Source organism: Drosophila persimilis, unplaced genomic scaffold, assembly GCF_003286085.1.
Source record: "Drosophila persimilis strain 14011-0111.01,24,50 unplaced genomic scaffold, DperRS2 tig00000002-arrow-pilon, whole genome shotgun sequence".
NCBI classification, from domain to species: Eukaryota; Metazoa; Arthropoda; class Insecta; order Diptera; family Drosophilidae; genus Drosophila; species Drosophila persimilis.
The window spans coordinates 3,663,912-3,676,310 of record NW_020825289.1 but is presented as its reverse complement, the minus strand read 5'-3'; the positions used below and the strand labels follow the sequence as shown (position 1 = coordinate 3,676,310).

General features: G+C 44.7%; 5 protein-coding genes and 1 long non-coding RNA gene across 6 annotated transcripts; 4 read left to right on the top strand and 2 right to left on the bottom strand.

Annotated features, from left to right (window-relative positions):
* The first annotated feature begins 232 nt into the window (after positions 1–232).
* LOC6590396 lies at positions 233–1,364 on the top strand. Its single transcript, XR_003408505.1, has 4 exons — positions 233–510; positions 579–676; positions 736–980; positions 1,031–1,364. It is a non-coding gene; the product is annotated as an uncharacterized LOC6590396 (long non-coding RNA).
* Positions 1,365–2,642: 1,278 nt separating this feature from the next.
* On the top strand, positions 2,643–3,075 carry LOC6590395 (pupal cuticle protein Edg-78E). The gene is made up of 2 exons (XM_002015452.2): positions 2,643–2,654; positions 2,714–3,075. The coding sequence occupies exons 1-2, from the start codon at positions 2,643–2,645 to the stop codon at positions 2,978–2,980; spliced, it is 279 nt and encodes a 92-aa protein (XP_002015488.1). The 3' UTR covers positions 2,981–3,075.
* Positions 3,076–3,240: 165 nt separating this feature from the next.
* LOC6590394 (larval cuticle protein 4) lies at positions 3,241–3,779 on the top strand. Its single transcript, XM_002015451.2, has 2 exons — positions 3,241–3,252; positions 3,311–3,779. The coding sequence occupies exons 1-2, from the start codon at positions 3,241–3,243 to the stop codon at positions 3,740–3,742; spliced, it is 444 nt and encodes a 147-aa protein (XP_002015487.1). The 3' UTR covers positions 3,743–3,779.
* Positions 3,780–3,840: 61 nt separating this feature from the next.
* Positions 3,841–4,712, bottom strand: LOC6590393 (isochorismatase domain-containing protein 1). The gene is made up of 3 exons (XM_026986525.1): positions 4,590–4,712; positions 4,310–4,519; positions 3,841–4,248 (listed from the first exon to the last, which is right to left on the bottom strand). Exons 1-3 carry the CDS (start codon positions 4,710–4,712, stop codon positions 3,955–3,957), a joined length of 627 nt encoding a protein of 208 aa, XP_026842326.1. The 3' UTR covers positions 3,841–3,954.
* Positions 4,713–10,822: 6,110 nt separating this feature from the next.
* Positions 10,823–11,759, top strand: LOC6590392 (NADH dehydrogenase [ubiquinone] 1 alpha subcomplex subunit 8). Its single transcript, XM_002015449.2, has 4 exons — positions 10,823–10,998; positions 11,177–11,352; positions 11,406–11,496; positions 11,556–11,759. The coding sequence occupies exons 1-4, from the start codon at positions 10,870–10,872 to the stop codon at positions 11,685–11,687; spliced, it is 528 nt and encodes a 175-aa protein (XP_002015485.1). The 5' UTR covers positions 10,823–10,869; the 3' UTR covers positions 11,688–11,759.
* A 15-nt stretch (positions 11,760–11,774) lies between these two features.
* On the bottom strand, positions 11,775–12,280 carry LOC6590382. The gene is made up of 2 exons (XM_002015448.2): positions 12,222–12,280; positions 11,775–12,162 (listed from the first exon to the last, which is right to left on the bottom strand). The coding sequence occupies exons 1-2, from the start codon at positions 12,278–12,280 to the stop codon at positions 11,775–11,777; spliced, it is 447 nt and encodes a 148-aa protein (XP_002015484.2).
* Between the last annotated feature and the right edge of the window lie 119 nt (positions 12,281–12,399).

The window sequence follows — 12,399 nt, the reverse complement described above, 5'->3', positions numbered from 1 at the left end:
TATTGGACACCTTTGGACACTTGTAATCTCCTGCTCCCCCTTTACAGAAAAATCCGTGCTTCCATGCACATCTCGCAGGTCTCTGCCTTCGGGAGATTTGTGTCGGACGATAAGACCGGACTGGAGAGGAGCGCAATCACACCTGTCTGCACAGTCGCACAAAGTGTTTCCACATCTGCATGGCCAGCGGGGTATGACACGCAGTATTCACGACGTATGCTCGTGCCAGATTCTGATGCTCTGATGCTACTGGAGGGCAAGGAGAACTACGGCGTCTATCCGGACAGATAATTTTAAGTGGCGGGAGTAGTGACATAACGAACGACTGTATATCCGCCTTCTGGCGCTGTGACGAAAGGACTGCCCGGCGGATCAGTTCAGCTGACAGTCAACCGAGGGCAGAGACAAGACTCTGATCTGCGATGGTACCACCAGTGACAACTGTGACAATGTCCACGATGAGGCCGACTGCTGCAAGCGACCTGAGAGTTTCAGTGTCCCATCGACCAGGTGAGTGGAAAGACACGATATCTGCCCGAATTCTTAAACTAACAATATTCTACTCCACCTTCCCACAGCTTTGCATCGGCCGCCCTGCTCTGCGATGGCCGTGCCTCGGATATTTTCGCGCACCGAACCAAAAATCGAGCTTTAATGGCTCCATCGAAGAAATTAAGTAACTAGACTTAAGACCGCTAGACCGCTTAGAAATTAAAGACTTTAAAAATGCAATAGAGAACCTGCCGGCTATGCCATATGAGGTGCAACGCGACCAAGCTGCGGATGAAGATGGAGCGAAAGACTATGGATGAGTATGCCAGGCTACTACTACCACAATGCCTTCTACAAGGACCCAAGGTCCGAAGGCGACACCAGTTTAAGGTACGCGCTTGTCCCCAACGAACGATGGACAAGTTGCTCAGTATGCCAAAAGCGGAAGAGGATGATTCGCCCGAAGAGTTTCAGCATGAATAGGCAAAGTACCACCAATTGTATGACACATTTTTGGCTAATTCTCGACCATTGACAGATTGGGAAAGTTATTTTCTCCGGTAACCTTCTACGCCTTTGCAAAGTACGCGGACAAGGAAACAAAACCGAAACAAATAAGCACGGAAGAAGTCAAGCCTTCTACATATATTCCCTGAGGCAAATCCTGCTTTTATGGCGAAGTTGCTAGCATCTGGCTATCCCGTTAACGAAACAGCAGTCAAGTTTTTAGCGGAGTATGGTCGGAGAGGCATAGGGATCCGTGTACGTCGGACCAGATAGAGCTACGTCGGAGCTCAGTTAAAGGTTGAGCTGGCCAACGCTTTCAGCAATCTTGCGGGACCGGATTTATTTATTTATGGTAATAAACTCATTCCACACCACCCAAGAGGTCGAGTTTTTGGCGCGTTTTTTTTTAAGTGGTATCCCCAATAGGCCTAATCCACTATATTTACTTTTAGGGCGGGGCATCGATCGTCGGGGTGTCTGAAAGTATGAAGTTATTAACAATAAATGTAATATTAATCGTCGAATTTGTACTTCGACAGGACCTAGAGCTTCCAGCCAACTTGCAAATTAAGTAAAACTTTGAAAAAGAGATTTTCAACGCGGTTCCTTGAGCTAATAGAGCTAGAGTGCCGACTAAGCGGGCTATAAAATAGAGAGCATCCTCTTGAAATTCATTAGGCTGGCTAATGTGGGATGCATAATCTACAATGTCCGCTGCAAGCCTTTTAATGATGAAACCCATTGCTTCGAGCTTATTGGAATTTATGACCCTTAGCTCCAATGGGGTTGCGCGCGGAACCAAAAAAAATTTGTCAACCATCATTCTGATGTTGAATAGCTCTGTTGTATAATAATCATGATACTCCGTGGGGACTATTGGGTGATAATCTGGCAAATTATCAAAGACGTCCCTCCAATTCGTTGGCGTGAAGCTCGAATTGTATAAATTTCTAAGAATGATATCGGAGAAGGGCGCTTTTTTGCTGTTGTAAAAAATCCTATCTAGATGGGGGAAATCCCACAAAGCTGGAAAATTCCAATTGGCATTTGAGACGGCTAGCCCATTGGCTGGGCAACCATCGCAGACAACAGCCATTAGGTTGTCTGCTAGGCCCATATCCACAGTCCTTTGCAGGACGATACTTAAGGCCGCGTTTATTTTTTTTAAGCCCAGTTTGGAACGGGCACCATCAATCGGAAGTGCTTGAGCTATGGGCACCACACGCAAGTAAATGAAACGGAAGCTAGTTCCGTCCACTTTGAAGCCAGCCATTGCTAGCACTTTCCAGCGTGGTGGAAATACAGTCAAGAGCAGTGGGATGTGGTACTCATCGAAGATGAGTACAAATGGCTGACCAGTAAAAACCGAAAGGTTTGAGAATAAATTGTTTTAAAAATCACCCCAGTACTTGTGGGCTGAACATTGAGAAAAGGCAACCAAACCACTATTAATTTGCTCTCTAGTTGGGAGGAAGACCGTCACCGCCAGACACAACAACAGACTCGAATGAGACAAAGCGAAGTTCTTTATTCATTAGCAGATGCGATGGAAACAAACCCGTTTGCTAAAACAACTTTGCCGCAGTATAAAAGGCTGCTGTCCACTAGCCCATTGTTTCACATCTATTTGGTTCATGCTAGAAATGCTGAAATATGTGAGTGGAAGCTGTCAAAGGTGGCTTAAAAATCTTAACTAACATTTCGCATTCAACAGACCCTGATCTTTGCTCTGGCGGTGGTGCTGGTTAGCTGCAGTGAGGACGATCGTAATGCGGAGCTGCTCAAGTCACAGAATCTTCAGAACCTGGACGGAGCGGGACAGTTTCAGCACGAGATTGAGACCAGCAATGGCATCTCGGTGAAGGCCAAAGGAAATGTTAATGGAATACAGGGCGAATACTTTCTGTTGGGGGAGGACGGAAAGCAAATCCGCGTGACATACACCGCCGATGCCACCGGCTTTCATCCCCAAATCAACTGATCAACAGATCGAATGATGACCTTGACTATATATTTACGAAATTTCTGTTTGTTATCAAGTGCAATTAAACGTTGGCACCATTTTGCTCCATTTAATTTATGACTTCACGGGTGGATCTGCCACCAGTTAGCCAGCACAGCACTCTCCCAACTGGTTACACAGGAATTTTAAATTGCGGATAATGTGAATTCGATTGAAAGTATATAAGCCTTAGGCCTTGTTTCATTGAGCAACAGTTTGCTTTTACAGACTTTTTCAGAATGTTCAAATACGTAAGTGGATGCTAGAGTTCAGCCCATATGTATATTCACTCAACTCTTTGTATTCCAGCTGGCCTTCATCCTGCTGGTTGCCGCTTGCACCGCCACCGACGACGATGCGCATGCCCATGTTGAAAAGCAGTACAAGAAGGAGGACGGACATGGAAAGTTCTCCTACGGCTATGACATAACCAATGGCATTGGTGCCGGAGAAGCTGGGGACGAGCATCAGGTTCATGGTGAATATCACTTCACCTCAAAAGAAGGACTGCCCGTAAAGGTGTCCTACACGGCCGATGAGAATGGCTATCATCCGCACGGTGATCTCCTGCCCACGCCACCACCCACTCCAGAGGCAATTCTCAGGGCCTTGGCCTACATCGATGCGCATCCGCACAAGGAAGAGCCTCGTCCTGCCCATCCTCATTCCCAGCCCCGGTTGGTTCATTCCCAGCCAGCTCATCCTCATCCAACCAATCCACATGGCCCTCGTCACCACTGAGCATTCCAGAGTGCCATTCTTGTGCAATTGCGTTCTGCTTTCCGCGGAGTCTCCTCCCCGTAGCCTTGTTCAAATATTAAAAGTTTACAACGCAAAACTTATAATTTGTGTGCTTTATAATCGAAGGAAATTTAAACCCCATTTAAATAACAAATTCTTCTTATATACAAATGCATTTGACACCACTAGAAAAGGATAACAAAACAGACGCCTCACAACTTTGCACTGCCCACCGGCAGCCCGGCACCAGTGCGCCTAAGTTCCATGTCCACCGAGGTCTGGCTGACTAGTTTCCGTATCGTATCGAATTGGGCATTGTTCTTATCTCGCACAAGATCAAAAATTACGCTCTCACTTGTGGTTATCACACAGCCTGCCTGTTGCAATCGGTCCAGGGCCAAGTCCCGATCCTGGTTTAGACGAGAAGAGCAGCAGTCCGCCACTATGTACACGTTGATGTTCTGCTCCAAGAGATCAATGGCGGTCTGCTCCACACAAATATGAGACTGTTTCACGAATAGAATGATTGTAAGTCCAAGGTTTAACTAAATTAGACTAGGAACCAACCTCCAAGCCGTACAGGACCACATCTTCCGGCTTTCCGCTAAATATATCCTTGATAACTGCCTTCACCTCCGGTGTAACCATACTAAAGAGGGTCTTACTAGAGACCAGCTTTGCATGGCTCACATCTAGTTGGGCCACAGTCTTGCCAAGCTTCTCGGGATAATGTTCGGTCACGATCAAGGGTACATCTAGCACCTTGCCGGCTTTGGTCTGCAATGGAACTTAGTTAATCTCGACAACCTTGCAGATAAGAAAAGTTCCTAGTCAAAGGTCAACTTACCAGCTTGTCCACATTCTTGATCATATTCTCAAAAAGAGGCATGGCAAGCCGAAACTTTTCCTGTATATCACATAGCAGGAACAAGGTTTTCTTCGGATTTAGGTGACAACGTCGCAGAGCCATATTTGCTGATCAAAAAATTTTTTTTTTTTTTTTTTTTGGATTTAAGTTACCAAACTACCCGTGAGTAGCGTGGGATTATTTGGCCGCCCGCCTTTTGAAGGTGGAAATTGCCAAGTCAAAGAAGATGTTGGAGTGCTGTTTATAGCTTTACATCAGTTTTGTCGATGAAGTCAATTAGTGTTTGGTACGCGCTGGTGTTTTCTTTTTCAAAGAATTTGTAAATATCATTATATTTTCTTAGAGATGGGAAGTTTTGCCTTGTTGTGTTGTACTTTGTACAATTGAAAATTAAATGCGAGGCGTTATCGATACTATCGCATGTATCACATATGTTGCTAGGAACTACATGCATTTTGGCGAGAGTGTGCCTATCGAATGCGTTACCGCTAAGCAGTCTGTTGATTCTTTTAGCGTCAATGGCTTTAAGTTTAGTTTTATTTAGGAACCACGGTTTGGATGATGTTGAGGGGAAAAGCGAGCAGTAACCACGGTGCTTGATACTAGCAAACTCGGCGTATTCTCTCTCCCATTCTGCTTTTAGGATTCTGTGTATTTCGCACATAGCGTCTTTAAGGTTCCATTTAACCACTGTGTATTTTCCTCGTCTGTGGGCTTCTTTGGCTGCTGCGTCGACTGAAGTGTTCTGAGGGATGTTAGCGTGTCGGGGAATGTAGTGAACCTCTACAGTTCTTAGATGTGGATTTTTTTGGATCTTTTCTCTGATTTTGTAGGCGATAGAGTTATCCTGAATGTTCTTCGCCAGAATGAGGGCCCCGTTTCTGCTGTCTGTCAGGAGCGCGACACGAGGAAAATTGTACAAAATAGCATGGTCCAATGCCTTCTCGATAGCAAGGAGCTCGGCGGACAACGAGGAAAGGGTTTTGTGCGTGTAATAGCTATCTAAAAAACCTGTCCTATCGTGCAGGAAAGCGGCGCTGGAATGCCCATCGGCGACTGACCCATCCGTGTAATAGATTTCAAAACCCCCCTTCGTCAGCTGATCCTTCTTTTCCCCGTGGAGCAGCATGATACCTGCCTGGTCTATAGCGTGCTTGTTGGGTGCAGAGCCCTTGAAAAATTCTAAGTCGGAGCTAATTTTATTGCAAAATGAAGCTGTGTTCTTGAAAACCTCAACTCTGTCTATTATGCTGCCAAACTCCCGATATGCCTTAGCGTAGCCCGTGTTTAAATCCCTATTTGCTGACACTGTTTCACTTGCTGGGAGATTAAATGCAAACACCTTAACCAACTCTTTCGCCGCCAGGAATCTCATCCTGTAGTCCGGGGGAAGTTCTCCTGCCATGTGGTATATGATAGGAACGGGAGTGCAGATTATCAGACCCAGCGACTTTCTGAGGTGATGGTTGCAGTGGGATTTGATTTTGGCCAAGGCAGATTTGGACAGGTTGCAGAATGATGAGCACGCGTACTCTAGCCTACTTCTGACAAATGCCTTGTAAAATATAAGCCCTCTTTTGGGGCTGACACCATAGTGACACCCGCTGAGTAATCTGAGAAACGCACAATTTCTGTTCGATTCCGAGATGGCCAGATCAATGTGACCAGAGGCTGAGTTGTTTGCTGAGATAGTCCTGCCTAGGTATTTGATCTGCTCTACTTGTCTGATTTCAACTCCCTGATGCGAGATATTTAGCGCAGTTCTACGATTGTTGAAGTAAATCACTTTAGACTTCGCCGGATTGAATGACAGGTTTAGCCTATTGCATTTTTCCTCGAACTTATCTATACTGTCTTCCAGCACCCGTTTCGCAATGGATACGTCTTTGTGGAAACAAACTATGAAAAAGTCATCAGCATACTGAAACAGTAAGCAGTTATGACTGTTAATATCATGTAGTTCGGCTGTGTAAAGGTTAAAAAGGGTTGGGCTGAGACAACTACCCTGGCAAACACCTCTGTTCACCTCTACCTCGCTTTTGCCCTTTATGAGGATTCGTTTGTTAAGGAAGCTGGAGATCCAAGCCGTGAGGCTTGTATTGAACCGCATATCCCTCATCCTGTGCTCGAGTGTGTCCACTCTTACGCAGTCGAACGCTCTTTGTAAATCCAGGCAGGCTGCGACAACCTGACAACCCCTCGCCTTCAGCGGCAGAACTTTGTTGATAAGGTCGTTGATGCAGAGAGCCGTGGACCTGTTTCTCCTGAAGGCATAGGACCTGTCCGGCAGCAGGTCACAGCTTCAACTTTATCAACCCCTCTATGGGTTTGAACAGCGTGTTAATCAAACAAATCGGCCTATGGTTTTGGAAGGACGTAGGGTCTGCATTCTTCTTGGGGATGGGTACCACTTTTATCCTGCGCCAGACTTCAGGGATGACGCCACTCAGCCATACTTTATTTATAATTCCAAAAATGTCTTGTTTTTTCCCACTTGGTAGCGTTTGAAGCATCCTGAACGAGATGCCATCAGGGCCTCTAGCCGAATTGGGGTTCCTGGTTTTTAGGAAGGCCAGGAATTCTTCCAGTTCCAGGGGTTCCGGGTCGTCTGGTCCTAACAAAGGGGCAGGAATTTTCTTAGGGGGCCTACTGTTTGACGTGGATGGGGTTGCTTTAACCATATTAAAAAGTTTTTGTCATCTTCGTACGTCCATTTGTTCCCTACATTTTTAATATGACCGTATTTTTTTATGTTCTTCACCCTGCTCCACATAGATGGCGATGAGGAGACCTCTTCTATGAACTTGGAAAAGTTGCGCTTTCTAAGATTTTTTACGTGGTTTTGTAGCTTTTTGTCAGCTTCTAAAGTTGCTCTGGCATCAGCCAATTTTTTGGTGAGGTAGAATTTCTGCCTGCAATCGATTCTCACGCGAAAAAGTTTTTCCGTTTCCTCGTTCCACCATTTCTTAGCAACGTACTTGTTCTTGCTTGGGAATGTGACCGTGTTTTTTAAGGTCAGGGATTTCACTTTTTCGTTGAGCTCCTCCAGATTTGAGAAATCACTTGCACCCAGAATCCGGGCTATTCTGTTGTGAAGGATCTTCTTGCCATGGAGGGGGACATTTAGGCCTTGCACTGATAATACAATTGGGAAGTGGTTGCTGTTCGTAATTTTTGTTTTGAGGACTTGCCAGTTAATAGTTCGGAGCGGAGAATTGAGATGGGCTCCTGGAGAAGGTTGGCGAACCGTCGTTTAGGCAGATAAATCCGGCCTCCCGGGTGGAATTCTCAACGCTGCGGCCCTTGCGATCACAGATCGGACTTCCCCAGATAGAAGACCTAGCGTTGAAGTCTCCGCCCACTATTGAGGGTATGTCAAGCGAGGCCGCGAATTCGAAAAACTTTTTTGTGCCCGATTTAAACTGTGAAACTGTTGTTGATGGCGGTGCATATATGCTAAAAAGTCGTTCTCTATTTTTAAAATGCTGAATTGAATGTTTTTCCTGACGTAGATGCCAACCCCGCCGTAGCCGTCCACTCTGGGCCTGCAGAAAAAGTTATATTCTAAAATGCTGCAGTCCGCGTTGTTCAACACCCAAATCTCTGAGAGGATGGCAATATCTATTGCGTTGTTGTCTAGGAACATTGAGAGGAGCTGTTTGTTGTTGTTGTGTGTCAGACTTTGAATATTTAGCTGAAGAATCTTCATTGTTGGATGTTTTGAGAACCAACTGCCATCCCTTGGGCAATCTGACACCTATCTAGTTCTGCGTTGGAAGCATTGACAAATTCTCTAATTTCCTTAATAAATTTATTCGCTAAAGAATCCCCTTTAATGATGTTGTTTGGATCAATCAGGAACGCTGTGAGTTTGGCTCCTAGTGCGTTTAGCTTATCCTGGGCCAGAGAAGATGCCACAGATGAAGATCTCACAAATTTTTCGCTCAATTGGACGTATTCTGAATTTATTGAGTTCTTCCACTCTGCCATGTTGGCTGCTGCCTTGGCCGCCTCTGCGTTCCGGGCGGCAACCCTATTGGATTTGGTCACTTCCGCGAAAGAGGTGACAGAATGAATTTCCCTGGCGGACTCTAAGCTGTTATTCAAGAATTCAGGGGGGCGGCTAGATTGCCAACTGGGTCTAGGAAATTCCCCTTGATCCCTTGGGTCAGGGGCAGTTCTATCAAAAAGGATCGGATATCTAGCCCTGACCTCAGCTCTAGTTAGGTTTTCCAGTGTCATACACTTTTGAATGGCGAACGCTTTTTTCCTGGCCTCACACTGCGGGTGGGTGGCAGCATGTTCCCCCTTGCAGTTAGCACAGACCAGCCCTGAGCAGATAACATCTCTGCTGTGATCTTGTCCGCATTTGAAACATTTCGCTCCACTCTTGCAATGCTGCGCCAGATGGCCAAACCTAAAACACCTGAAACATTGATTAAGCTGAACAAAAGGTTTCACTTCTACTTTAGAATATAGAAAATTGATTTTGGTTGGTAGCTGCTCTCCTCTGAACCAGAGTTTCACCCTGCCAGTAGGTACACGTTCTCCCGATGCTCTATCCCTTCGCGTAATCCGAACTATCTCCTCAATTGGGATATCCGAGGTTACAAGCTCCGCTAGCTGTTCCTCCGAGTAGTGCCCGGGGATCCCAAAAATTAGTCCTGCTTTTTGGACGAAGTGCCTAAAGATTCGGGTTGGGTACCCTTGAGCAGCGAAAACACTGTTTTCCACTAGCCCGTTTGCACACTCTGCCGACCCGCACACAATCTTGCACCTGCCATAGCCCATTCTAGCAACCTCCTCGATATCGCTAATGCCCTGTTTCAGCAGCAGATCGGATAGATCAAACTGGTTTATAGCAATTCTGGCATTATTCGCACTCATTTTGTCGATACAAACAATGTATAGACCTTTATGCCCCTCATAATACTTGTTAACGATGATTTTGCGGTTACTTCCGTTATTCGTACTCACAGAAGCCACACAAACCGCGTCAGTCTTCTCTCTCTCTTTCGTCGTAGAGATGTTTGATGTCATGCTTGTTGTCGTGTTCGTGGACATGTTTGTCGACACGTTCGTCGACAAGTTTGGTTTCTTGCACAACAGTTTAGAAGCCAAAAGCTGCGGAGCCGTTTTTGCCGCCATTTTTACTCCTACCCGCATGGCGGATTTAGCTTCTCCTTCCCTTTTCTTCAGCGTTTCCGTGCGAATTTTTACTCCCGTCGCCTTCTCCGCGGCCATCCTTGTCTTTCCTCTGTTTGCCATGCTTCTCAGGATCCAGGTGCTTAAACTGATTTCATGAAAATGCCGACTACAGATTTTGTTTGTGCTGCTGCGTTCCCGCGTTTTTTGTTGTTTTTGTTCGCCGAGGGCGATTTGTATTTTTTGGTGGTTTGTTGTTTATTTCGAGATATTTCCATGCAAAACGCGATATGACATACGTCTGATCGGTGGTATTTTGCTATTATTATCAAGTGCAATTATTATTAAACTTTTGGTTGATATTTTTAATAATGAATTTATTATTTAAAAATCAGGAGCGCACAAGTCGGTGCCAGTGTGACCGTTTTTGAAATTTTTTTTATTAGTTTCTGATTGGAAAATTCGTTTGGGCCTAAATGTTTGTTGTTGGAACCAACCAGTGTGACCGCGGATTTATCGTTAAGACATACCGTCCGACCCTCAGAAATATAACAAAATATACCGCCTCATTTTCAAAATATACCGTAAATATACTGACGAATTCAAGATTTATTTTCATATTCCGTGTTTTTGATATTCCGTTGAATAATACTATCTATATAGAACATTTAGCCATGCCCACTCAATTTTGTACGATTGATGAATCAATTCTATACATGATTGGCCTATTCGAAATACTTGCATTTATTGGATTTTTATATAAAATTGAAAATTAAATTAATAGATTGAAGAAAATGGACAAAAATGATTTTGCTGTGAATTCGCCTTCTTCTTCTTTTTTCCACGAAATTTTAATGTTTTAAAATACCGGAAAATACCGAATATTTCCATGGAACAACACATTTCCCCTTGATGTGTCGCTTTTAGTATTTACATACTAATGTAGTTAATATGTAGCAATTTGTAGTTAGCGTGTAGTTACCGTGTACCGAAATTAATCTAGTGAAAATCAGCTGTTGTGTTTTGTGTCTGGGTATTGAAATTTAAATATTCACATTTAATATCAATTAAACCGATCCTTGCAGACAAATAAAACAGAGGGAAGAAGATAAACATGGTCATAACCAACAACACAACGCTGCCAGAGGAGGCTGAGCTCAATGTTCAGGAGCTGAATCTTTCTTCAGCGGCTATGCGTGCGGGTGCCTTCCACTTAGGCAAGCAATGCGAGCAGGAAAATAATGTTAGTGCATTTATTTTACTTCAGATTAATTCTATATATGAGTCTTTAGCTGCTGTGAAACGAAAACATAAATTAAGATCGGTCTGGACACCAAAATTGGTCCGCTTCAGTTATATAACCTAACCTCAAAACCCCACCGTTCTGGGTTTGTTTACGTTTAATTCCCATGTAATTTCAGGAGTTTATGTTGTGCAGGCAAGAGCTGGACGATCCGCGTGCCTGCTTGGGGGAGGGAAAGGCGGTTACCAGCTGCGCCCTGAACTTCTTCCGCAAGGTGAAGAAGACCTGCCATGAGGAGTTTATGCAGTACGCCACTTGCCTGGACAAGAGCAGTGGTACAATGGCATTTGCACAGTAAGTTAAAGGTCCACTTAGTATCAAAAGATGCTCATCATTCGCTATTTCAGGTGCCGCAAGACCCAAGGTGTGTTTGACAAGTGTGTTAAGGATAACTTTGACTGGGAGCGCCCTTCTTATGGCTACTTTTCCAGGGCCAAGGTAAGTGAATCGTCAAAATCATGTTTATTAAATGTAACACATTAAATTATATTACCCAGGTCATTCAATCTGCACGCGAGGCTCCCAAGAAGGAGGAGATCAAATCGTATCCGGATGCCACCCCCGGCTTGCCCGAAGATTACCCCAAGCCTCCAGCCAAGTACGGTTCTCGCTTCCACTGGCTGGAGTAGACAGCTGCTATTGTATAGTGAAATTGAAAGCGATCATCTTAACATAAACTATTGTTTCCATTAGTACTTCAATGATTTTATTTTATTTTATCGCAATTTCGTTCTCGACAGAGTTTGCTTAATCTTCTTCATTATATCCAAGTACTGATTGTTGAGGCAGCAGCCGCAGTAGCTTACTGGTAAGCAAGCACTTCCCTCGATGCGTCGATGTAGTGGCATGTTTTGATAGAACACCCATGATATGTTCTCCTCGCCGAGCACCAACATGATCTTGTCGAAGCGACAGCCCTCCACCTTGAAGAGATCCACGTCCCCGGTGATAATGCGCCACTCGGAGTAGCGCAGATTAACACCAGGTGGAAGTTTCGAATGTTCTCTTAGCATTACATGCTCGAACCAATCACGGACTTGTACAACTGACCCTGTTGGAGGGTGTTTTCTAATCTGATAGCTGATGCGTGGATATAAAGGATGGCTGTGGATTGGAATTCCTTAATGATATCGCAATACTTGGAATCTATGTTGGGTACTTACATATATGGCACATACGACAGGCGAACTAAAACGAATTCAACTTTTTCACGCGGAGCCATCTTATTAATATGTGTATTCGATTTAGAGCGCTTGAAACGCTTCACAGACACTGCTAGGCAATACTGAAGAACAGACATTGTCTTCCAGTTATATATACCACATCTTACAGGTAGAATCT